The sequence below is a fragment of the Gossypium arboreum genome, chromosome 8 (assembly GCF_025698485.1).
Source record: "Gossypium arboreum isolate Shixiya-1 chromosome 8, ASM2569848v2, whole genome shotgun sequence".
In the NCBI taxonomy this organism is placed as follows: Eukaryota; Viridiplantae; Streptophyta; class Magnoliopsida; order Malvales; family Malvaceae; genus Gossypium; species Gossypium arboreum.
The window spans coordinates 5,555,237-5,581,847 of NC_069077.1; the positions used below are offsets into that span (position 1 = coordinate 5,555,237).

General features: G+C 30.7%; 2 protein-coding genes across 2 annotated transcripts; one reads left to right on the top strand and one right to left on the bottom strand.

The window, feature by feature from the left end:
- Nucleotides 1-14,655: 14,655 nt before the first annotated feature.
- On the top strand, nucleotides 14,656-16,897 carry LOC108468137 (nicotianamine synthase-like). The gene is made up of 2 exons (XM_017769000.2): nucleotides 14,656-15,878; nucleotides 16,677-16,897. Exon 1 carries the CDS (start codon nucleotides 14,767-14,769, stop codon nucleotides 15,721-15,723), a length of 957 nt encoding a protein of 318 aa, XP_017624489.1. The 5' UTR covers nucleotides 14,656-14,766; the 3' UTR covers nucleotides 15,724-15,878; nucleotides 16,677-16,897.
- Nucleotides 16,898-22,127: 5,230 nt separating this feature from the next.
- LOC108469306 (homeobox protein knotted-1-like 1) lies at nucleotides 22,128-25,674 on the bottom strand. Its single transcript, XM_017770198.2, has 5 exons — nucleotides 25,037-25,674; nucleotides 24,851-24,964; nucleotides 24,608-24,752; nucleotides 22,762-22,973; nucleotides 22,128-22,580 (listed from the first exon to the last, which is right to left on the bottom strand). Exons 1-5 carry the CDS (start codon nucleotides 25,271-25,273, stop codon nucleotides 22,419-22,421), a joined length of 870 nt encoding a protein of 289 aa, XP_017625687.1. The 5' UTR covers nucleotides 25,274-25,674; the 3' UTR covers nucleotides 22,128-22,418.
- Nucleotides 25,675-26,611: the final 937 nt, after the last annotated feature.

The window sequence follows — 26,611 nt, forward strand, 5'->3', positions numbered from 1 at the left end:
AGGAAGGGGTACCCAATCAAAACTTCCGCAACGATAAAGGATTTCATTAGGAGCCATCCAGGGGGCTTTCTACATTACATCTTCCTCTCGGAGATTCTGAAGTATTTCTATCCACCTTTCTTCTGTAATGTCATCTCTCCTCGGTGTAACTGCTGCTTCCCTTAAGGGAGAATAATCCTCAAAGAACACTCGGCAGGGAACCTTATCAACTTTCCAAAAGTGACTGTGGAACCATACTAACAACAACTGTGCACATCCAATGAATCTACTTTCACCACCTCTCGAACATGCACTCAAGGATTTAAACGTCTCGGCTAGGATTGCAGGCACAGGTGTGTTCTGTTTACCAAGACGATCGAATAAATCCGCAACTGCCTCGTCTATGTGCCCAATAGCTTTAGGGAAAATCACCAAACCATAAATACTTAAGGCCAAAACATCAACCCTCTTCTTCACATCTGGGTGTGCCAATATCAAATCCCTCAAACTTGCCCACGGAATGCATTTACCATCACCCTTTTGTTGGACTCGAGCTGCGGTCCACTGTTCACTCATCCATGTGATCATCATTAATTTCTTCACGAAAGTAGGGAGATTAGCAGCCCTAACATACGCCTTGTTACCTTGGATTTTTGGACAGCGGAGCAAGGTCGTATACTCCTCCAAAGTAGGTACTAAGTCTACCTCTCCAAATGTAAAACAACTATAAGTAGGGTTCCAAAACTGTACCATAGCTCGAAACAGATACTTATCCACCTTAATGTCTAGCAAATAGGGAAGATCTCCATAATTCTGGTAGAACAACTGCTTAGCCTCATCATCCCATTGGGCCCAAATGTCCTTCAACTCCTGAAACTCATTCTGTGTTGAACTGATACGAGTAAAGTCCCACAACTCTGACGTATACCCCTTAGTAACACTATCTCCCTTTTCTAACTGGGTTTTCTCTGACCATGCATAGACAGAAGCGTTGTCCTCCACTTTATCAATATATTCGTTCCTCATTACAAAACTTTCTAATCTAGAAATCGAACCGTGAATCGACACCTTTAAATGTTGAGTAACATGCAATGATAGCAAAATAAAATAAGTCAGTATCATATAAAAGTATAATAAACAGGTACTTATAAGGGTAACTTACTAAGGCTATCACTATACTTCCTACGGTAAGCACTTAAAGTTCGCTATATGTGTTTCAGTTCTAAAGCGAGGGTACTTGAACCAGCAGATTCCTCGGTCCTCACCCATTATAGGCTCATATAGACCAAGTTCGTTTAGGGGAACACATTTCCCTATGGCCATACAGAGATGAAAATCTCACGAAGACATAGGTACAAATGTATCCCGGAAGCAATCCACTAGCCCATACGGAGGTGAAAACCTCACGAAAGCGTAGCTTCTCACTCCCACTTAAGGGTGCGACCACAGCGGTCATGTAAATGCAATGTGTGGGAAATTAAAAATAACAAACATGTGCAGCAAACACATGTAAAAAGATTGATATTTTAAAATTTTTTCAAACTTTTGACATTAAGACACAAAAAATCAATTTTTTGGCTTGACTCTCTTATAAATTCCCCAGCGGAGTCGCCAAGCTGTCGAAACCTCTTTTTCAAAAAGGGAGGTATTTTGAAAACGGGAGTCGCCACCAACCTTTTTAGGTATAATTGGATCACTTTATAAAACATTTTGGTCTAAAGAAACATGAGAAGATGGGTTTAGGAGTCGATTACGTGCAAAGAAGGATTAGCACCCTTGCAATGCCCAAAATTGGTACCAAATTAATTTTCTATCTTGATGTCAAAAGTTTGAAAGAATTTAGAAATAAGATCCCTTTTTAAAGCTTTAATAATTTGCTAAAAATCGAGGTTTTTTCGCTCCAAAAAAGTACAAACATCACATCCAGCATGATTGGACACGATATTCTTAATCTTTCGAAATTGAAATCATCTCGTGATTTATAAAATCTATTTAGAAGGATACTTTAGACATTTAGACAGACGGGAAATCGCAACCCAGCATGTTAGGGCACTACTTCCTGAATTCCTAAATACCAAAAACATTGCCTCTCTTTTTAAAATTCTTTTGGATTAAATGAGATATAATTTTTTTAAAAAGTAATGATGTATTTAACATATTACAAAGGATCAATATTAAGTAAACTAAGTTACGATTCATAATTTAACATTTCATGTAAATATAGTATGGAAAATGATAAATAATGAAGTAAATCACACAAGATACATTAACAGTTCATGCATATATAATTGTAAATAACATAAATATACATTATCATTCCATGCAAAATACAACATAAAGAATAATGAATAGAACAATACAAATTACATAATATACAACAATATTTCATGCGAATATAACTTAAAATAACAACACAAATTTCCATGCAAATATATAAAATAATAAATGAAATAAAAATAACAAGTAATTCATAAGATACAGTTAACATATTAAAATAATACTAAATAAACACAAAATAGTATAAAAATAAATAAGTTAGGAATATATAACAAAAGTCAGAAGAAAAGAAAAGATAAGATTAAATACAAATAAGAATTTAAAACAATATAAAAATTATACTATATAATGTAGTGGCTTAACATATATTTATAAAAATAATAATATGTTGAATAAGAACAAAATTTTATAATAAATTTTAGAATATTAAATACTAAATATTTAATAATGATATATATATTATTTAATATTAGTTAAAGTTTTTAGAAAAATTGTACATAGTAATAAATAAATAAAAATATAATATAATATATAATGAAAATGATATAATGAATAAAATATATATTAAAATAATATAATATATATATGATAAAGCGTATAAATAAATTTCTAATTAAAATATATATAATAATTTTTATATAATAATGTTTGTAGTGAAAATAAAAAGATTTAAAATAGATAAATTATATATAAAAAATTAAAACGGATTAAAATGAAATAAGAATAAAACTTTAGGGTTAATTTTAAAAGAATTTTAGACCCAATTAAAACACGCGCTAAAACTAAGGGACTCACTGGGCAATTTATCCCTAGTCCCAAAATGGTGACGTTCCAAAATGGGCTTTATTATAGCAGCTAGGACTAAATTAAAATAAGAATAAAAAGACAAGGCCAAATTATAATAAAATAAAATGAAATTATAAATATTGAAAATGCGGAAGGACCAATTGGGCAATTTGCCTATTTACCAAAAACACGCGGATCCTCCTCGGGTCACGGGTCAACACGCGGATCTTAAGCTAAAACGGCACCATTTTAGTACTTATTAGACTAAGCAAAAACGACACTATTTCTATTGTACTATTTAAGTCAGTTTTTGGCCCAAAATTCATTTTTAGAAACTGTTTAAAAAAAAACTTTGAAATCCTCTGAAAGAGGAGAGGAGAAGGCCGTCCGGGCTCCGGTCTCTGGTTACTGGGCAGCACGTGCCCACGCGCTACATGTACCGCCGTACACGGCAGTCAGAAGGTCAAAAGCCTTTATTCTTTCGGGCGAAACACAGGTAATCCTTTACTTTTTAAATATTAACAGTTTTTTTTTTGTAAAGAATGTGCTAAATAAAAGGAAATAAATTACGATGAACTAGATATATGATTAAATCACCTTTCTTTAAAAAAAAAATCTGCTTGTACTTCTTTCTTGTAGTATCTGCTTTCGTATATATTTCAAAAAACGGGTCCCAGATTACAGTGAAATCATTCGGCTTTTATAGCCTCTATTTACAAGTTTGGTGTATTCCCTATTCGATTTCTTGCCATGTTTGTTGTGTTCTTCTTTCTCTTTTTTGCAGGTGACGACGAGGAGACTAGCGATGATCGGACACAGATGATGACACGCTGGCATTGATTCTTGCGCCGATCACGGCGCGATACGGAGCCTAGAATCACGGCACTGATAGAGGCGTCGATGGAGGGTGACAGTTGGAGTGCTTGCGGCACCTAGGGTTTCTGAAACCTTAGGTCTTCTGCCCTTAATTTACGGTTTGGGCCTCTTGGGCCCCGTATTTTTTTTTTGGGTTGAGGGTCTAATGGGCACTTGGGTTCTTAGGCTAATTCGGTCTTGGGTCATCAGGTCTTTAGGCCCGTTTATTGTAAACTGGACATTACAGACATTAAATTTATTTTATTATTTTTTATTGTTTTATTCTATTTCACGGGCCCGGGCAAATTTGGGCTATTACACATCTATCTTTTAGAAATGTGGCATGTACTAGGTTTGGTGTTTGTCACTTGTAAATGTTTTATATTTTGAATGTAAATGTGGTGCATAATCCTTAAGAGGTAATGAGATGAATGAATGAAAATTTGCTAAGTTTGAAAGGTTTGATGAATGTTATTTGATCAAGATTTATAAGTAAATGTTTTGGGTATGAATTAGGTGTGTTTAGTATGTGAAAATTGTAATACCCCTACCCGTATTCATTGCCGGAATAGGGTACGAAGTATTACCGGAGTTTACGAATTAAATTTTTTTTTAACTCAATATAACCCCTTTATAAATATCTAACCTTCCCTACAATTTTAAACAAAAAACAATCCACATCGACCAATCCAATTCAACATATTTTCAAGATAAATTCATGCATAATAAGATAACCTCATTACACAACAAAACCAAGATTTGTTAGCCATACCATTGGCTGACCTTACATTCATTTCACAGAATCATTTACTTTATTAGCTTATACATGCCATTGATTTCCAAAATAAAGTTTCTTTATATACCAAAATCCCGAGGTTGATAGTGTGACGTGTCTCCGACTAAATCTGACCTCCAAGCTCTTATCACTACAAAACAGGGGAAAAGGAAACAGGGTAAGCACTTTGTGCTTAGTAAGCTCATGTAATAAAAATTATACTTACCTAATATTTTCAATATAATACAATAAACATTTTTATGTCCATTCAATACATTATTACCCTAACATGCACAAACTCAACATTCAAGTTAGTACAATAATTTCCATGTACCAATAATATGTACCATGATTGATGAGCTCATCAATACCATGATTTCCATTTCCTTGTTATTTTTCCATATTTATTCCGTTGAATTTATCGGGATTTCGATGGATTTTTCAGAGGTACACTTTTAGTGTACAATTTCGGGTCCGTCAAATCATATTCATATACGCACATTTCCATTTCAGAGAGCACACTCCCGCGAACCTTAACCTTGCAGCGGGATTACCAGTCCAGGCTAAATCCCCTGCAACGAAAATTACTCTAATGAGCTTGGATCTGAATTACCAGTCTAGGCTAAATTCAGACCCTAATTCGGATTACCCGTCCGGACTAAATCCATTTTCCACATATTCTTCGGGAGGGCTATATCAGGATAGGATCATCCGTCCGGGTAGATCCTTTTTACCGTCAATTCCTTTTCAGAGATCCATCGAATTTTCCTTTCATTCAACCGGGATTTCTTTCTCTTTTATCAAATATGTCAATGTTTCATAAAATTTCATATAATCAACATTCAAATCATATTCATATCAAAAACATGCATTTCAAGCATTTAAGAATATGATTCAAGTTACACGAACTTACCTTGATACTTGTTCGTGTACAAAAATCTACTAATCCTGAAATTTTTCCTTTCCTCGATCTAGCTTCGTATTTGAATCTTCTAGATCTAAATAAATAAATTTAATTATCAATTTAATACATTTCATGTTCATATGCAACAATTTCTATAATTTCATTATTATTATTTATAGTTTATTCAAAGCTGTGTATTTGAGTCATAGTCACTAAATTATTTATAACTTGAGCTACAGAATTATAAATTAAGATTTGTAAATTTTCCCTAAAACTAGACTCATATATCTTCTTACCATAAAATTTTCAGAATTTTTGGTTTAGCTAATAAGTACAGTTTATTCTTTAAATTCACCCCTGTTCTGCTGTCTAACAGTTCTGACCTCTCTTCACTAAAAATTAATTATCTCTTCATACAGGATTCGAATGATGTTCTCGTTTATTTATCTTAAAAATAGACTCATTCAGAATTATATACATATAAATTTAAGCCCATAATTATTTTTATTCAATTTTTTATGATTTTTAAAATTCAGAACAGGGGAACTTGAATTCATTCTGACCTTGTCTCACAAAATTCATTATATCTCAAAATTTACAAATCCATTGCTTACTCTATTTATTCTACGAGAATATAGACTCAATAAGCTTTAATTCCATATTTTTTTCATCTTCTAATTAGATTCCTACAATTTATGGTGATTTTTCAAAGTTAGTCTACTGCTGCTGTCCAAACTGTTTTTGTGCAAGCTGTTTATTACCATTTTTCCCCTAAGCTTTTAATAAATGATAATTTCATCCCTACTCAATTAGCCTCTCTATTGAGCTTATTTTTCTAAATTAAAATTTTATTCTATCACCTTAAACTAGTTTAAAACCTTTAGGAATTAGAATTTCAGCAGTAGACTTTAATTCCAAATATTTTCACAATTAGGTCCTAAAAATCAATTTCTATTGAAATTACCTAATAAAATCATCTCATAAACAAATTAAAGCTTTAATTTCATTCTATTTCATCATAAAATTACAGCACTCAACCATGGTGACTTTCAATTTCATCCATGAAATCAAAAACTAATGAATTTAATAGTACGACCTAGTTGTAAAAGTCTTAGAAACACAAAAATTACAAGAAAAAGGCAAGGATTAACTCACTTGGTGCAAAAATTATGAAATACCAGCTTAGAGAACCCTCCTATGGCATTTTTAGCTGCTGGAATTGAAGAGAAATCTAGATATTTCCTATTTAGTCCTAGCTTTATTTAGTTAATTTTGCAATATTCCAATTTTTTCCTTAATTTATCAATTTTCCTGCTGATTTCATGCCCTGCCGTCCAGCCCAAATAAATTTTGGGTCTAATTTCCTTTTAAATCCTTTCTCATTAGACTCTTAAGCTATTTAATCATTCTAGCAACTTTTACACCTATTACAGTTTAGTCCTTTTTATTTAATTAACTACCCAAACATTAAAATTTCCTAACAAAATTTTAATACCACATTACTAACATTTCATAAATATTTATAAAGTTATTTTCCACTCGGTTTTATTTCTTCAATAATTTCTTTTTCTAACTAACCACTAAATCGGTAAAATTTTTCTATCAATATTTTCATACGATTTTCCTATCATATCAATTTTCATGCAAAAATATTGAAATAAAATTCTATTTAAATCAGATTTGTGGTTACGGAACCACTATTCCGATAACCTTGAATTTAGGCCATTACAAAAATAGCTTAAAATGGTGAAAAATCTTGTTTTCACACGGCCAAGTCACATATCATGTTTTCCCACGGCCAAGTCACATGGGTGTGTGCCTAGGCCGTGTGGCAAAGTCAGACTTGCCCACAGGTTAGTCCCACGGCCATGTGAGTAAGTCATATTTGCCCACGGGCATGTTCCAGGCCACACGGGCATGTCTCAGGCCACACGGGCGTGTGCCCCTATTCTCAAGGAAAAGTTTCCAAAGTTCCCGATTTAATCCCAAGACACTTCCTAAGTATATTTTGGGCCTCGTAGGTCCATATTAGGGTCTTAAAAATGGAATTTAAGAAATTTTAAATTGAAATATAGATTTATGACTCGGTGTTGTTCGTTATTAGTGTTTAATTCCAGTAATGTCTCGTAACCCTGTTCCGGTAACGGGTTGGGGTTAAGGGGTGTTACAAAACTAATTATTCATTAAGAATCCGTTGAATATGAAAATTAAATATATTTCCTCATAGATTCTTTATGGTAAAATTATCATGATTTTAACGAAATTAGAATTAGATTGAAAAAATATTTAATTGAGAAATTAATTTAATTAGTCATATTATATAAATAAGATTTACTTGAAATAGAAAACAATATTGGGTTTGATTAAATTATAAAGTTTTAAGTTAAAAGTCCATAAAGCATATATAATTTGACCCAATACAAGATAGACCTAAATGTAAGGTGTGCCGCGCCCCTCTCTCCTAGTATAATTAAGTGAGTGTGTTCTATTAAATAAATATTATTTGTGTTATTCTTATTCAACTGTGATTCTTCTATCTCTCTTTATAAATAGATGACATTAGTAGAGCTATTTACACATAAGTTTCATATATTGTTATTCTACTAGAAAGTAGTGAAAATTTATTTTCTTAGAATGAATTCTTTTTTTTTGGGGGGGGGGGGAATTACAATTTCTATCGGTTTTGGTCGAGAGAATTACTTTCATACCGAAAGCAATAGAATTCATTTCTGGTTTTATGTTTGTTTTGTGCTACTTGAGCCAACACTCGACGCAATTCGAAGCATGAGAACATTGGCGAAGGTCGTTCAATTGAAAGCTAAGAACGATTCAAATCCATCTTGCACAAAAACAAGTACTTTTACAGATAAGGTTATTGTTATAAATATCATATATCGGCTCAGTTTTCAAAAATTTTAAACTTCTTCTATAACTAAAAATTGTTTTCTTAATCGGTTTTTTTCAATAGAGCACACATAGGATTCCAAACTCATTGATTACCCAACTGTTTTAAAAAGTCATATCCTTAGCCTAAGACATCACATCCTGCCATTATAAGGAGACAAGACATTACTCTACTGTTAGTAAACTTGGGATGCATAGACCCCAATGTCTCCATATATAAGCCCAACCACAACACTCGAGAGGGCGGAGTGATAAAGTGAGACTAAGACACTAGACTCCAAGCAAACCAATCCACTAAACAACCACTCAATCCATTAGAACTAGTGGCTCTCTGCCTTAGTTAAGGGTGAACCACCACCATTATACTCATCTCCCCCTCCTTATTGATTTTGCTTGTTAATAAGCTCTCTTGTCCTTGGAATGAGGTATGGCCTCACCTATTTCCTAGGGTGAGACCTGGTACTATCCATTCAAGCAGGGGATTATACCGACTTCTAATGCGATAAATGATATATCTTTATGTCCTTTTAGAAGGAATCAACACACTTCATTTTCACAATTAGCTTTATCATTTTCTCAACCCTCAAGCTTTTGCACTGTCGATGCCCCATGTGGTTTTTGGTGAATGGGCTCAAGATGAAACAATATTTTAAGCCAAGATGATAATGGTTAAGCATGAAGGATTGTTTTGCATAGTAGTCGAGCTTCAGGCATTTGTTGGATTTTGTTTTATTTTTTGGGCTTGTTTGTAAGGTTTTCCTGTTTGGCCTTATTATTTTGTTTTTTTTTTTTGCGATGGCAAACTTGAATCGTTGATGGATTCTAAATCAATTTACTCCAAATAGAGCGATTTTCTTTGGATGCAAAGTGAGATGCGATAGATTTTTTTTTTGGAGAATTGGTATAGAACAAATATAGTAATTTCTTGCCTTGTCCTACCTTATTCCACTATATAAAATTATCATTTTATCCTTTTATATATATAACTATTAAAAGAATAAAATATAATAACATAAAATAAAAATTCATATATTTTATGTTTAAATATTTTAAAAATTATATTTAAATATTTATTTAACTTTAAAAGATTGAAACTATTAAAGATAAGAAATTAAAATTTAAATTAAACGAAAGCGAAACAAAATCGGATGAGATGAGGCAAAGAGAATATAAATAAATCTGACCTCCATAAAGTTATATATCTATAGCAAAATTAATCAAATGGTACAACAAACTATATTAACTATGAAGTGGTGATGAATTTAAAAACGAATTCCTTCCACGCCATTGACATTCTATTTATAACAGTTGTATCTACTTTTGACTAATTTATCGGTACTTAACGAATTTTCTTTAGGAAAAAGGAAAAAAAAAAAAAAAAGGCAGATCTTGAATTTGGGTTCCATTAGATTTGAAGCAATTTGTGGAAGAGTGTTGGAGTGTGTGTCAACCAAACCCTAGCTATAGCAGCCTTTAAAAAGCTGAGCGGCCCCATGAAAAAGCATGGGCAAATTCGACGTCGAGTAGTCGCGGCTGCTTGCCAGGCCTATAAATTGGTGTGGTTTAAACGACTTAGAAAGTGGCCAAATTGGGGTAATAAAGTAGAATCAATCATCATCACATTGTTCGAAAATCGAAAGCTGCCTTTATTTATTCATTCATCCAACCATTTGGAATTTGATTTGGCTTTTCTTCTCTCTTTCTTTCATCGCAATCATAATATACAAATATTTATTTTGTGCTTTCACTATTCATTTTGGAATGAAATTCTTGCCACTTGCCACCCTTCTTTTGTAAAGCCCATTTTTATTGGCCAAAAATGATGATGAAGTTTATGGGTTTTCTACATGCATTCTTCCAAAATATCTGCACATAAGATACCTTTTAAGATTAATTCAATTATTCATATTAGATATATTGTTTTTGTGATATGCTAATTTCAATGCGTTAGGAAAAAAGGATATTATATAATAAAGTTTATCATTGGATACAAATTCTTAGGGGACTTCAATATATGCTTTTAACCTTGTTTTTTGTTTTTTTTTTTTTATGAACGAAAATGCAAATGGAAAAAAAATGTACATGTTATGATGCAAAGTAATAAAATAAGATTTGGCATACAATTAAAAAAAAAATCAAATGATAGTTATTAACAAATCATGATAGTTAGGTAAAATGATAATGGTCTCTCTTATTTAACTAGTGGTCGAGGATTTGATTTTTGTTTTAGGTATTGAGTAGTTTTAAAACTCATGGCCTCCTTTAATGGATCTACAGAATGTGCTCATTCCGGTAAATACATTCAAAAAAAAAAAACTCAATCAAGTTTGAACCTTCAAAGAAGCAAGTAGAAGATCTTTATTTGGACAACTTATTTTATGAAAATTTTTAAAATGAAATTTGTATTATTAATTTATTTCTCCATTAAATATTTTCATGTGTTATTCTTTTTATATTTAATATTATTTTTACTGATTAGTATTTTCCTACATCAGAAGCTTTTCATGCATCTTCAAACTTACTTTCTGGACATGGAGATGAAAACAAAGGAGAGAAGATCTAAGCCAAAACGGCTAGGGCAGCACTAGCTAGACCTAGCACTAACTTTAAGAGATTGATGATCTCTAATATTCACCATTGAAATTGAATAAAGAAAACATATATAATATTTAGACAAGGAATTGGCACCATTATTACTATATGTTATCTTAATGATATTGCAAAAGACTTAAATTATTTTTAAAATGAAAGTATGTTGCTTTCAAAGCTTGGGAATGTCAACACATATATATTGAAGCTTCAAAGGTGACCATCCAATTTATGTAGGGGCATCTTGTCTTTTAGATAGTTGAACTATCACAAGAAAAAAAAGTGAGAAATGTGAGAAAGAAGAAAAATAATATGTTGTTAGATGATAATTTTGTTTAAGGTGAATACTAAGATTTTAAGGTAATTCGATTTTTGGTTTTGTATTTCATCAAAATTTTATTAATTAATGTAATCTTTTAAATTTTACTATTTATTCGTCTATTCAATTACAAAATTAGAATTAGAGATTATAAATGTTAAAATTTGAATTACATATTATTTTAAAAATTATTTAAATAATTTGAATTAAACCTAAAGTCAAAATACCAACATATATATTTCATCAAGTGTCATTGGCACTCCAAGTGTGGATGGAGTGATTGGTGAACAATGTTCCTTCACTTTTTTCTTTCTTATACGTGAAAGAAACGTTATTAATTCATTATAGTTTATTGGTTCTTAATTATATATGATATAAGAAATCAGTGTGAAAGCATAAAGGCAAGGAATCTTGGGGGACTTCAATAGTATTAAAGCTGAAACATGAGAAGTAGTTGAAATCTAGAGCCAAATCATTTTCTTGTGTATGTCATAAAATATTTAGATGAAAATGTAATTATTAGATAATAGTTTTTTTTTTTTTGTAATTACAATGAATTCAATTTTTTGGATATAGTCGACTAAGTGTAATTAGTTGTAATTCTCTATATCATGTTTGGTAGTATAAATTATACTTGCATAATTACATAAATATAAATTTTCAAAAATACTAATTACTATAAAATTATCAAGAATACTTGAGAGAAAAAATTCTCTAAACAAGTAGCAAAACATATATACCATCAAACCATCCTATATAATATATTAGGCTAAATTATACCATGATCACTTTAAAATAGGTAAATTAGGCCTCCTTCCTTCTTCGTTCAAGCAGATCCATTAGGGAACGAAGCATGTACTCGAGAAGGGCTGCGAGGTTTGAATTGCAAGGGTAAACGATGTCCCTCACGTTGTGGATAAGCTTAGGAATAGAAACGTTAAAGGAAGTGTGGATAAGGTATACTTCGGAGTAATCATCAGATCCTTCATTTGGGGTGAGCAGTGGGATGGTGGTTTTTTCGGCCATCGTCTTTGAAGGGGGAAAGAGGGGAAATTTTTTTTGGATTAATTATAGAAAGGTCCATAAATTTTAGTCAAAAGTTTAAAAAATGTCATATGTTAGTCATTTAGTTCGCATCAGCAATTTGTTAAAAGAAAATAAAAATTTTAACGACAGTGACTAATTCACATAATTATTTTATTTAGGTGACTAAATTGAGAAAAAATTGAATTGACTAAAATAAGACAAACACTATTTTAGAGTGATCATAGGTGTAGTTTACCTAAAAAGTATTTAACAATACAGTTACTCATAAACTTAACAAGAAAATAAAAATCCTATGCAATTTTATCTAATTACTAATAAACTTCATGTTCATTGAGTTATTCTCTTTCTAACATGAAACATATAATCATTTTTATCATCGGTTTATCCTTGATCTAAGTATAAATAATTTATAATAAATACTATGTAATTTAGTTAATTATTTAATATGTCAAAAATATAAAAATTATCTCCAATCAATAAAAATTTAAATTATTTGAATGAGATTAGTAAAATAGCATATAATTATGTTTTATATATCCTAAAATTAAAATACAATTATTATATATAAAATAACTTTTAAACTTAAATAATGTACAAACATGTTTAGAAAGTAATAGGTAGTTGGATTTGAATATAATTATTTGTAATTACCCGTGTAATTATTGTAATTCTTACTCTCCCTCTTGGATTGCTCCAATTACACCCAATTCATTTAGTGAGTTCAGTGAGGCGCCGCACTAATTACAAAGGTTATCTAAACACCCTTATGAAAGGTAAAAGATTCTATTATTGATTAATATTAATTACGGACTAGGGGTTAAAAGTTGAAATAAAAAATGTTTCCTTATATATATATAATTTATTGTCTCACACACGTCACAAGCGCACAATTCTTACAACTCAATCCCACAACATGAGTTATAGGGTGAACACCAATAACTAATAAGGCAAATGCTAAGTTTCAACATAAGAAATGTTAATTTGTTAAGATATTATTCTTAATACAAATTAATAAATTAATAGAAAATTAAAAAAAAAAAAACTGTTAAGATGATAATGGTGATCGAAACTTAGCTGATAAGGTTGAGAGGTAATGGATGAATTGTGCATTCAGATTCAATTGAAAATAAGATTACATGAAGTTGCATTATATACTAACAAAACATTCTACTAGCTTTAACTAACTAAGCTAAGCAACTTAGCAAACTCCAATAAACAATGAACAAAGACAAGTATGTTATGTACGATGGAGCATATAATTAGACCTTAGCATTGAGACAATGAAATGTTTTACTTTTATGACTATAGTTTTGTTATGCCTATAGCTCGTGAGTTCATTTTGTTACATACCGACATTATTCATTGCTTTGTGAGTTAAGGTCAATTGTCAGAACAATATCTTACTAACAAAAAGCTAAGGACTCTTTACTTTGTAAACCCATGGCAAGGTGAGCACACACATTGAGGACAATACCTTTAGCAAAGGTGTCATACTTGCTATCCATATTCTTAAGATTAATTGACGTCGATAGCTCAATTGAGTTTTAAAAAATATGGAATCATCAATAGAATGACATGTGATACCTTAGAAAAGATCAATGGTGTCCTTTATAAAATCTCGTAGGGCCAAGAAATTAGGATCTCTCTCTTCTCTCTTCCTCTCTCAACGACTATCTCTCAGCTATATCTTTCTTTCTCTCTGACACTCATGATGTATTTTACAACTCTTTATGCACCGAATAAAATATCTCTAACTATCGTCATCCCAGTTTTGTATCAATAAGTTTCATAAGAAATTTATGAATAATAAAAAAATTAAGATTAGTTTTTTTGAAGTAAGCCTGTTATATATGAATTTTAACTCTTTTAATGGCAATAAATCTTTGGGATTATAAAATTGTGGATGAAGAAATTATTAGTCTACAATATAAATTATGAAATTAAAAGAGTTCAGCCAAATATTTGTTATTACTACAAGGACCTGTTATGTACATATATACGTGTGGGCGCGCAAAATATTACCCCATGGATCTGCTAAACCTTGAAGAGATCGAATTATACTCTTAGCTCTCCAAAGTTTGCTTTCTGCACTTAGGACAAAAGAAAACCTAGTAAATATTCCAAGAAAAAGGGTAAAAAACTTGTAAATATCAAAACCAACTTCTACTGTTAATAAAGCAAAACGAGGCTCAGCATGTTGTGGTCCCCACAATTGCCCATAAATAATGACTCCATTGGAGGTTTTGAGATTGTCTCTACCTCTTCAAACAAGTTTATTTCTTTTCTTTTTTTTATTATCAATTTTTCTTTTCATAACCTCATAGTGTCGACATGGTTTGCGAGAAAGATCCCTTGGTACAAAAGGTCTGCGAGTTGTATGAGCAAATCTCAAGCCTCGAGAGTCTCAAACCTTGCAAAGATGTCAACATGCTCTTCACACAACTTGTTGTCACATGCATGCCACCCAACCCTATCGATGTTACCAACCTTTGCAAATCAATTCAAGACATCAGGTGTAAGTTGATTCGACTATGTGGAGAAGCTGAGGGACACTTGGAGAGCCATTTCTCAACCATCTTGGGATCCTATGATAACCCTCTTCACCATCTTAACATTTTCCCTTACTATTCTAACTATCTTAAGCTTAGCCAACTTGAATTCAATATCCTTACCAAACACTGCTCTAATCTCCCGACGAAAGTTGCCTTTGTGGGTTCTGGTCCTCTTCCCCTCACCTCAATTGTGTTGGCGTCTTTCCATCTTACCACCACCTCTTTCCACAACTATGATATCGACCCTTCAGCCAATTCCATGGCTCTTCAACTGGTTTCATCTGACCCTGATTTATCTCAAAGGATGTTCTTTCACACTTCAGATATAATGGATATTACAAATGATTTGAAGGACTATGATGTTGTGTTCTTGGCGGCTCTTGTGGGGATGGACAAGGAAACAAAAGTTCGTTTCATCGATCATTTGGCTGAGTACATGGCCCCTGGGGCTCTTTTGATGCTGAGGAGTGCTCATGGTGCTAGGGCTTTCCTTTATCCAGTTGTTGATCCATGTGATCTACGGGAATTTGAAGTCCTCTCCATATTCCATCCCACTGATGAAGTCATTAACTCTGTGGTCATTGCACGTAAAATTCCAATCACTAAACAATGCTCCGTTGAGTACCCTCTTGCCCCAACAAAGCTTCCCAACAAGTGTTTTGACATTGAAATGTTCAATCCCCTCAACCATGTCAACCTGTTGGAGGAACTTGATATTGAGGAACAACTCTCCTGAAATCCCTCATTCCAACTGCTTTTAGCTATATGGGTTCTGCTTGTCTAACAAGTTGTCTACTTGCAACATGTATCGGTTCTCTGCAGTTGCACCTTACGTCTCAATAAATTAGGATATCCAGTTTAGCCTGATCAGGTTCAAGACATGTTATCAAGGTGATTGATCTTTTCTGCTTTGGTTGCCATGTTATATGGGGGTATGTACACATAGCATGCAAGCAAGTATTTCTATTCACCTTCATTTACTGCATATATAAAAATTTGTTTGTGAGAATTCTACTTATGCTTACGTAAAGTAAAGCAGTTGCTTGCACAATTTATCTATTGACTTCAATATTTTCTCACCTCAACAGTTAGGGGAAAAAAAGGAAAAAAAGTCTACCATTTACAATATTTATGAATTATTGGTATGATCAAGGGAAATGGTTATTTTGGATCAACTTAGGAGCAAAATATGATTCCTAGTTCACATCCATAAGAGCATAGGAGATTGTGCAGTGTCTAGGAATAGGGGATCATTGAAATTTGTTGTTTTGGCCAATAAAATAATAAAATAGTCAGAAAATTGAACGTGTCCATTGTCTTCTCTTGTTTTTTGCCTATGCCAACCAATTATGGAGTAGGACAATATATGATGATAGTAGCCAAAATCATGTAATGAATAACAATCCTTGACTTTCATGTTTTTCTCCATCTGTTTTAAGTTTGGGAAAGAGGTTGTGGTTCAGTTTGCAACCTGTGTGAGCTATTGTGTACTGTCCGTAAAAAGTCTAATTGTGAAGATTACTCTACTTTGTTATGAGTAGGGAAGTTGCGTACTATTATCCATTTGAACACGGCATCTGTAGGCATCTAAATAATTCATACCCATTGTTTATGTTGATAGAAAGCTAATATTCCAATGAATAATGGAAAATAAATTCCTGACCATGAGGATGATGTTCACTTCTGCAGCGAACAAATACCTCATCAAGACAGCCCGGTTAGGTGGAGGTTGATCTAACACATCTCACACACTTCCTTGTTCTTTAAGACAATTACGGTTGTATGTTTTCCTGGTTTTCGTTCATATCGTTGCACTGCTAGGAGTGACAATTGTTGCATCCCACAATATTTGTGTTGGCACCATGATTCAAAGTTAGGAAATAAATTATTTCAGCTGCTACTCACTAAAATTGAAAGCATAAGCATATATAGTTGTTATACTGAACCAAAATAAGAATCAAATACTTTCCAACTGGTGAGACCGAATTTTAATAATAACCAACTTTAATCTATATTTAAAGAAAAATAAAAACTACCTACCTTTAAATCTCTGCGTTATACTTAAATTTTTATTTTAAAAATATTTTAAATTTCATAATGTTTAGTTTCTTATAATAAGAAAGATCAAATATTAAAAAAAAATACATAGTTTAATAGCCACTTGACTTGTGATACGAGTATCAATGCTTAATTTCAAGTGAACAGATGTCATGGATTTAGTTTTCCTCGAGGTCCAATTAAGCCTATAAGTTAAATATGATTGAAACATACTTTTAAGCTGGGATGAGTTAAAGTATTGAAGTGAGCAGTCTAAAAACGAACTTCCTTAAAGGTCAACCAATTTGAAGCTCATTTGAATTACTTGAAGACTTAATTGTTTTTTTTTTTTTCTATTCTATCAATGGCTCAATTAGAAAATTTATTTTTAGGCCTAAATTTATTTGTTTTATTATAAATTTGATTTATGCATAACTCTCGTAAAGTTAGTCAAATTTACTTATGTTTTACTTATCATTACAAAGTTAAACCAACTTTTTAAACCAAAAGAAATGGTAAACAAATAGTTTTTCAAACCAAACCAACTTTTCAAACCAGCTTTTGAGAAGTCAAAACCTAGACAAATTATATATTTGTCTTTCGTTTATATTAACTATCAAATATAAATATTATTATATACTCCAATTAAATTTTACAAATAATTTATATTAATTGTTTAAAAATATATTTTATATATCACAATATTAACAATGGGTTGCCATAAATTATTTTATTATATTTGTAAATATTTGTTAATACCAAAATAGTAATAGCTTCGTATTATGGTAATAATAACACGTGAAAATAAAGATCCTTTACATTTTAGTCAATTATAATTTTTATTATAATCAATTACAATTACAATTTATATATTCCATATATCATAATATTAAAGAATTTGAACTTATATATTTCATTTATTACTTACATCATAATATTAATTGCTTAATAAATTATTTTAAATATTTTATAATATTATAGTTTAAGTTTATTTATTCCATATATCATAATAACAATGGATTTAAATAACATTTAAATACATATTTTCTATTTTATAACATCATGTCTAAAATAGATATTTTATCTTTTCGAAAACACTTTTTGATAGCAATAGTAAAGCCCTGTTTACCGTAAGTTAGTACTTATGATAATTTTGCCGATATGATGACTGAGTCACTTCCTAGAACCAACTTTGAGTATTACTTCGACTCGGTTGGTGTTCATTGTTTAAGAATACCCCTTACGGGGTTTTGTGGAAGAGGTGGAGAACTTGTTCTTTGAGAATTCGTGTCAAGGTGAAGATTGTTAGAGATTGTGCGCCCGAATCCCGTCACTTGTTGAAGAAATAAATATAGTAACAAAATAAGGGGATCTGTGGCGGGCTACGACCTAAGGCCGTACAGACCATACAATACAAGTTGAATCTGTATATAACTATTCTTCTTCTATTTAACTTTGATTAGAACATGGTCTTTTAACCCTTAAATAAATGTAGTCGAAAGTCCTCATGAATCATTCATTTTTCAGCATCAATGAATTTCTCTTCCTCTGCCCGTGGTTTTTTCCCAAAATGGTTTCGACGTAAAATTTGTGTGTTCTTAATGTTCTTTTTTCTTATTTCTTTGTGATTGTTCTACCGCAATTATCAACGTTTATTATAACAATAATAATGCCCATATCAATCGAACTAAGACTTAATCTACTCATTTATAAAGTTTTTTAATTCCACTACCGGTATACTTAATAATAACCCATATATAATAAACATTTCATTTCGTACATCAATATTTACACACTCCTTATACTTCAAGGGGGCATTTGGTTAGCACATTATTGGGTATGTAACAACATGCTATTTGATTTATTTGATTAAAATGTAAGATTTTATTGTTTGATTGATAAAAGGTTAAAATAACATTTTACTAAATTATCATTATTAAAGAATTTATTTTCTTTTTGTTAACAAGTAAAAAGTTGAAACAATTTTAGATGTTATTAACATGCAAATTATTTCTTTCCCATTGATAAAATTTTAAAATTTACAATAAAATTAACAAAAAAATATATATCTCAAAATATATTTAAAATTTAACATTTTTCCTTAAAAAAGTAATCGTACTTATGAATTTTTTTAAAATTTTTATGATAAGTATATGTATTCTTAATTCAAATGTAAAACTATACCTATCAAAATGTGAAATCTGGGTAAAGTACTTTTGTGTAGTTGAAGTCAGTCAAATCCAAAAATATTAATCTAAAAAATTTTGTTGATTTTTAACTTCGATTCCTTCCCCTAAGCCCGTACGGTAAATATAATTATGCGTCTAATAGCTTATGTAATTAATTCAAATTTGACTACAATAATCGTCTTGCAGCGTTATGTATAGTTATTTTGTATGTCTAAAATAGTTCTTTACATGTAATTATTAAGTAAATTATATTATTTATGTAGTTAAATAATCTTGTATTTCGTCTACTAGTTAAATAATCGGTCTATGTAAATGTAACTTGACTCGACTCGACTCGAAATTTTTTAATTTGATTCAAAAAAAATTTCAAATTGAGTTCGATTGCTAAAATAGGATTTGTCAACTCAACTAACTCAAAATTTTTTGACTTGATTCTACTCGACTTGATCGAATGCTCACCTCTAGATTTGGTTGTGCAATTCGAGGAACTTTTTACTTCTATTGTGCCTTTCTGAAAGATCAGTAATCCACTACTAATCAACAAATACAATATAGGATTTAAGTCTAACTTACACACTAAGTTGAAACTAGAGTTGCATTTAGTCCATATAATCGACACTAACAATATAATTGAAGTGGATTTATTTTGAAAAAAGAGTTTTACTAATTTTAATTAAACTAGTTTCTTGGTTTCATTTAATAAAATTATAAAATTAAAGGTAAAATTATCTAAATATAACTTACGAAAGAGGTGAGAATGAGATTACCTTGTATTACCAAATATTAGTATAATTAAAAATATGTAATTACTCTCGATATAATGTAGTAGTTACTTACCTTATTCTTTATTTATGTTATCGTCGATTTTATCTTCACTTATAAAAATAAAACATATTTTATGAAAATAATTTATCTTTTTGAAAACACTAGTGACAAGAAAATTAATTTTAGAAAAATCCAAAATCTTTCCTATAAAAATACAAGATTAGTGAACAAAAAAAGGCATAACAAATAAAAGTTCAAAAAAGTGTACCATAAAAAGAACCCTTTTAGCTAAAGCAGACATGACTTTACAGAATATAAGAGTGCCTTACAAATATTTCTACAGTTCTACTTATTACAAGACTACACACTTGAAAAGAACACTAAATAAAAGCTGACCGTTGAGTTGTTTACAGCCACTTCAATACTTATCCATCGCTATTCACTATTGTGAAAGAAAGGATTAATATAATATTTGATATCTGAATTTGATAATTTTTAATTTGGTATTTATTTATTTTTTAAATTTAGTATTTAAATTTGACATTTTTCTTAATTTTGTATTTAAATTTTTTGTTCGATTTGGTACTTGTTAAATATTTTATAAATTACTTCAATATATTAAAGATGTTCTTTATGAGGTAGCAAAAATAATCAATGTATAACCGACATGTGATAGATGATATGATATTTTTGTATTTTATACGTTCATCAATTACTTTTAGCTTTATTTATTTATTATTTATTTTATTAATTGAAAATAATGAATTTAATTTTAATTTGGAGTTTTAAAATATTTTTTATTATTTAATATTAATTGTTAAGTATTGCTCAATACCTATTTTTAACATATATTTCTCTCTATTTCGACAATATTTTTATAGCATAACAAAAAAAAATTTAACACCGTTAGTATTTTATGTAATTTATATAACATTTAAAATTTTTATAACTTCTCTAATCCGACCTAGACGTTAGTCCCAAATTAAAAATTACATCAACCACCGAGATGGCCTAACAGATTGTCAGAATTTTGAAAACAATCATCTTTAAAACATTTATTAAATTTAGTAGAAATTTAGTTAATGTTCTATTACTCCTCTAAGTTTTAAACTCTATATTTACAACGAAAAATTGATCTGTTTAATTTTAGTAAAAAAGGGTTCATACATACTAATTAATAAACATAATATAATATCCTAATAATTTAAGTTAAATGTCATACAAAGTAATTCAAGCCCAAATTTTAAGTTCATGCCATGGTTCAAAATAAAATAATTAATACAGTCTATCAATAAAAATAATACTCTTATAATGCTTTAAAAAAAATAAATTCTTTCGAGATGAAACCCTCTAGATGCTATGTTCGCGTCCTATCCTGATTGGTTCTCTGTAAGGATGGAAATTTAAAGGGAGAGTGAGCTATGATGCTCAGTGCGAGTCCATTCACACGAAAACCAGTGCAAACAATTGATAAGACACATTAAATAATATCACATAATATGATCATATTTAGACAATCAATTCAAGGTATCTGTTTTTCTTCCAATGCAACCATCATTAACATATATTAGAACTCATAGTAGCAGATATTAGAATAATCCAAATTTCAGATTTTTCCCTTAATATACAATTCTCATGCATATTTATATCATAACAAAATTTCAAGATTTATATGCTCATGATTTTAAAAATGTCATATAATTTCAATTTTTAATAGAATAGATCTTACCCACTGCTACATACCACAATAGGAGTTCCTTAGAACTCCTTTCTCTAACACACCGAGTAGTGGATAAACCACTACAGGTTTGTGGATAATAACTGTCATTTGGCTGTGGACATACGATAAGTCCCCTCGGTTGGAATCCACCTTTGGCTGTGAATTCACAGCAAAAAGTTTTACAGATGAAACTTGCTTTTTGGCTGTAAATTGTACTACACTTGCAATTGGAATTTGTCATTGGTTATGGATATATAATAGTAGAGGTGCTCATGGGCCGGGTCAGGTTAGGCCGTGTCAGGTTTGGGCCGAGTCTAAACATGATATTAACATACTTTATATTTACAAAAAAAAACTTAATTATTAAATTGAGCCAAAAAATGTTTAGATATTAAATTAAGAAAAAGTGTTAAATTGATGTAACAAATGTTATATCAAACCTAAAGCAAACTTAGTTTCACATTCAATGCAACCCACTGGGTCTGTCTTTATTGCAACAATAATTTCAGGAGCTTCAATTGCATGCTACCTCCACTGAAATTATAAATCCAACACACAATAGGGACTTTACTCGACTCATTTAGAAACACCAATCCCATTCAATGCATCAAGACTATTCTATATATGTAAAAGATTGAAACGAACATTTACATATGGAAAAGGGATGCCTTAAAAACCCAGTTGCTTGATCATCACTTCCAGTTCCAAGTGTAGTCTTTTTTAAGTAGGTCCTCCATTAATGTTTCCAGCAAAATCCTCCATAAGAGCAAATTTCATATCTTCTGATGGTTTCCAATGGCGCTTCCTTTGGTTGATGAACCAATTGTTGATTTGCTTCTGGTCTAGACCTGTTATCTCTGATAGCTTCAACTTTTCCTCCTCCTGCAAATATCCACACACCACCCTTCCTAATCATTATAAACCAATACTTTCTAGCCAAATAGGGTTCAAGGGCAATGCATGATGCTATATATAGTAAATGATGTAACAACATTAGGCTCAGTGAACACCTAACCCTAATGAGAGCAAACAAGCAATTGCAAAGTGAAGCATTGTGATTTACCGTAGGATATGGCCATCTATAATGATTGTTCCACCAATGTAGAAGTACCATCCTAGCATCTTTTGGTAGCTTTCCCTTCTTGCTCTTCTTCAAGAATTCTTTTCTCAAATTGCAGAGGTAGCCACTGTATTTGCGCATCAGCATTCCTTTGATGTCCTCCTGCCCACTTTCATAAGCTTCCGCTTCCCAACCACTTGACTCACAAGCTTCATCTGAAAATCAATTACATATAACACTAACTAAACTATTTCGAAGGTCAAATATATAATATAATGGGTTAAATTACCTAGAGTTCATAGGGACTGAGTTAAATTAATTTTTATTATTAAATGAATTAATTTTTTCCTTAAACCATTAAAAGGAATCAAATAAGTTTAAATCATAACAGAAAATTCCATTTACAGAATCATAAAAATTTTAAAAATACTAGTTCTATTTTACTTTGATATTATTTGATTCTTTTAATAAAGGTAATCTACTACTAACTAAATTACGACGTAAACCAAAATTAAACATTAATAAACTATATGTTAATTAAATATTTGAATGTTATTATGTTTATTTGAGGAGCTTCAATTTAAGCTAAGTTAAATACAACGAGTTATTTAATTGGTTTTTTTTTTAAGTTATAAGAGGAGAATAAAGCCCTAACAACAACACGATTAGTGCGACTCGAACTTAAACCACGCCTAGGACAGTGAACACTTTAACCATCAAGTCAACACACAAAGTTCAATCATTTAATTGAATATTAATTAACAATAAAAATTATACAGCTATAATTAAAACAAACAATAATGTCTTCTTAAACAAACCCAGATTAATCTTACATCCGGTCCCCATCTTCAAAGCTTAATTCATGAAACACAATTAAATTCGAGCATAGTAAGTAATAGGTAACTGGACAAAATAAAATTATATAATTTGTAACTTAACTTTGGTTCATGATTATTAAAATGTAAAATTAATTAGTATGAATATGTTACATTAATTTATTTGGTTGTAATAAAGAATTTTATTATTTAATTAATAGAATATAAAATTACATAAAAACATAACTTACTAAACTCTTCTTGTAAAATTTATTTATTATTATTCTTAACTATTAAAGGTTGGAGCTGATAGTATTTTAATTTACTAATAAATTAAGGCATTTCTTAACTAAGACTTCTCTTTTGATCAAAATGATAAAAAGAAAAAGAAAAGAAAAGAAAAGAAAAGAAAAGGAACAATATATATTTTAATAAAAACATGTTATTTGTTATAGTTTAACCTCAAATTTAATCAAAATATTAAAAAATGATAAATGTGGTATAATTGTAACATTTCAAATTAAATGTAATATAGTAGACAAAATGTTACTTTTCTCGATTAATAATAATAAATTTATTGAGAAAATTTAAATAAAATAAATCAAAGTGATTAAAAATGAGAGTAAAATTATAAGAGGCTTCACATTATGAAGGTATTGTAAGATTACATAAAAATTGATATTGAGATTAACTATATATTTTGAAATATCCACATTCTTAAGAATGTAAATTTTCGGAAAATATATATTTTGGAAATTTAAACTATTTAACGTTTATATTATCCCAGAAATATGAAAATAGCCCAACCAAATGTGGCCTAAGGATAAAGTTTGAACATTTCATTACACATACATATATTAATTTACAAGCACAGCACGGTAAGAGGAGAGTTAAATGACTGGAGAGAGAGAGAGAGTTCTTCACATTCATTGAAAATAATATCTATAATTTGCAGAATAACATATTTACCCTTTTTACCGATTGTAAATATACAGTAGTTTGAGATAATAAAATCCGCAGTTTAAAATCTTTACCAGAGCCATAATCCAAAGTTTTTGTCAGTGCTCCTTTACAGAGATTACTTAGCTGTGATTCAATGTTGCTGAGGAACGTTGTCGCTTCATCAAACGGCTTTGATAACTCTTCTTTGTACTTATGGAGAATATCACAATATGATTCCTTCAAATTTCAACAAAAAATAATTAAAATATTACATTAAGAGGACTTGTGTTTTCCAGAAAAGAAAAAAAAAAGGAATCTTCTGACTTTTGAAGTACCATGAAGTCGTCAAGTTCTGGATCAGCTCCTATTTCACTGCAACCACTTATGGGGTGGTGGTTCTCTCGGCCAATTTCTTCAAGAAGAGAAGCCAGCTCAGGCGGTGCTCCAACCTATATATAAGCTTGTTAGTACTAAACTATGAGCAAAAGTGAACGAGAAAAATTATAAAACACAAAAACCACCTTTCGGCATTCTATATGAGCAGATACTAGGTCTGGATAACGAGGGTGATTCGCGATCTGGGTCTTGATCACATCAGGCATATCTGTATCAGCTGCTTGATGATCAAATTGAAGTAAATGATGGACTGGACTGTGAAAACCAGTGGTGGTAACAGTTGCAGCTAAGTTATTATTAACCCTTGCACTATCATTTGAAGAAGAGACTGTACGATCATCAAGCCTGTCTAAGTCCTCCATATATAACAAAACCTAAATCGAGCTCCTTTGAGAGATGAGGCAACTTGGGTTTTATCACTATAAAGATCTCAAACATGCCCTAGCTAGAAAATCTAATAATGACCTTACACCAAGACCAGCACTAAACATGCAAGCCTTCTAAGAAAAGCTTTGGGAAGGCAAAGCTGGGAAGCAAAAACATCTGACTGAAATAGCTTAGGAAAAGTGGTTTTTTTTCACACATGTTGGTTAAAGTTTCATGTAATGAAAAAGACCAGAGGATGGGTTTCTTTTCCAAGACATGATAAGTAGTAACCTGAGTGAGAAATAAAGAGAGAATATGTTGGGTGCGGATTGCTTTTTTACACGTTTGCGCTGAGTGATAGTTAGGAAGAGAGGCAGGCAGCTAAAAATGAGGGGGGAGGTCCGGAAGCCGGGGGGGGGGGGGGGTCTTAACTACACGTTCTTACACGCTCTGCAACAGTAGTTAGATATATACATGTATATTGATGAAGGTGGAAGCATTTGGATGCGGATGTGTCAATGCCTAAAAGTAGTAGTTCAGATTTTGTTTTCAGTTATGCACTGTTTGATGCATTTTAATAGAAGGTTTTGTATTTTATATATTATTAATAATTGTGAGTAAACTATGATTAAATTATGGTTAAATTTTTATTTTTGTTATTTAATTAAAAAAATATAACTTGATTATTGAATTATTTAAAAATTTTCATTTAAGTCATAAAAATGTTACGTTTTTCTAAAATTTCGTCAACGAGCTCCGAACGACAATCCAATGATCGGTGCAGTAGATCAGTATTTATTGACGAGTAGAAGAACATACATTAGATCCAAGTCGATCTGACGATCAATGTCGAAAATCAGAGACAAAAACTGTTTAAATTTTTGTTCGTAGATTCGTGACATTCAAAGTTGTTTCATGAAACAAAAAAAATTAAATTGTAAAAGAGAATAGGGAAAGAGAGTTGTTTATTGGTACATGCAGTGTGAACAGAAAAAATTATATAGCATATCTTTTAACAACCCAGTAACTTAAATAAAAATTTTTAAATTGTTTAATGACCAAATTATAATTTTTTAAATTCAGTAACTAAAATAAAATTTATTAATAATTTAATAACTACTTATGTAATTTACCCTAATTATATTTAAGATACATTATTAATATCATAATTATATATTTTAATAACAAGTATTATTATAGTAATCTTTTCACTGTGTGACATGAGATTTGGTCAGGTTTCACAACCTCAGTGGTCGTCTTACTGAGGGTAGTAGGTCCCCTCAAGAGACAAGGGTGGCGGATTTCTGCTGTGCATGTACAGTATTTTGTGTCAG

Bases quoted from the DNA above. Each gene is read 5' to 3' on its own strand.
- LOC108468137 (XM_017769000.2), top strand. From the start codon at position 14,767: ATGGTTTGCGAGAAAGATCCCTTGGTACAAAAGGTCTGCGAGTTGTAT.
- LOC108469306 (XM_017770198.2), bottom strand. From the start codon at position 25,273: ATGGAGGACTTAGACAGGCTTGATGATCGTACAGTCTCTTCTTCAAAT. The intron at 24,753-24,850 runs GTACTTCAAAAG...TGAAATTTGAAG, and splicing joins CAGAACTTGACGACTTCATG to GAATCATATTGTGATATTCT. The intron at 22,581-22,761 runs GTAAATCACAAT...GGATATTTGCAG, and splicing joins ATAGATGGCCATATCCTACG to GAGGAGGAAAAGTTGAAGCT.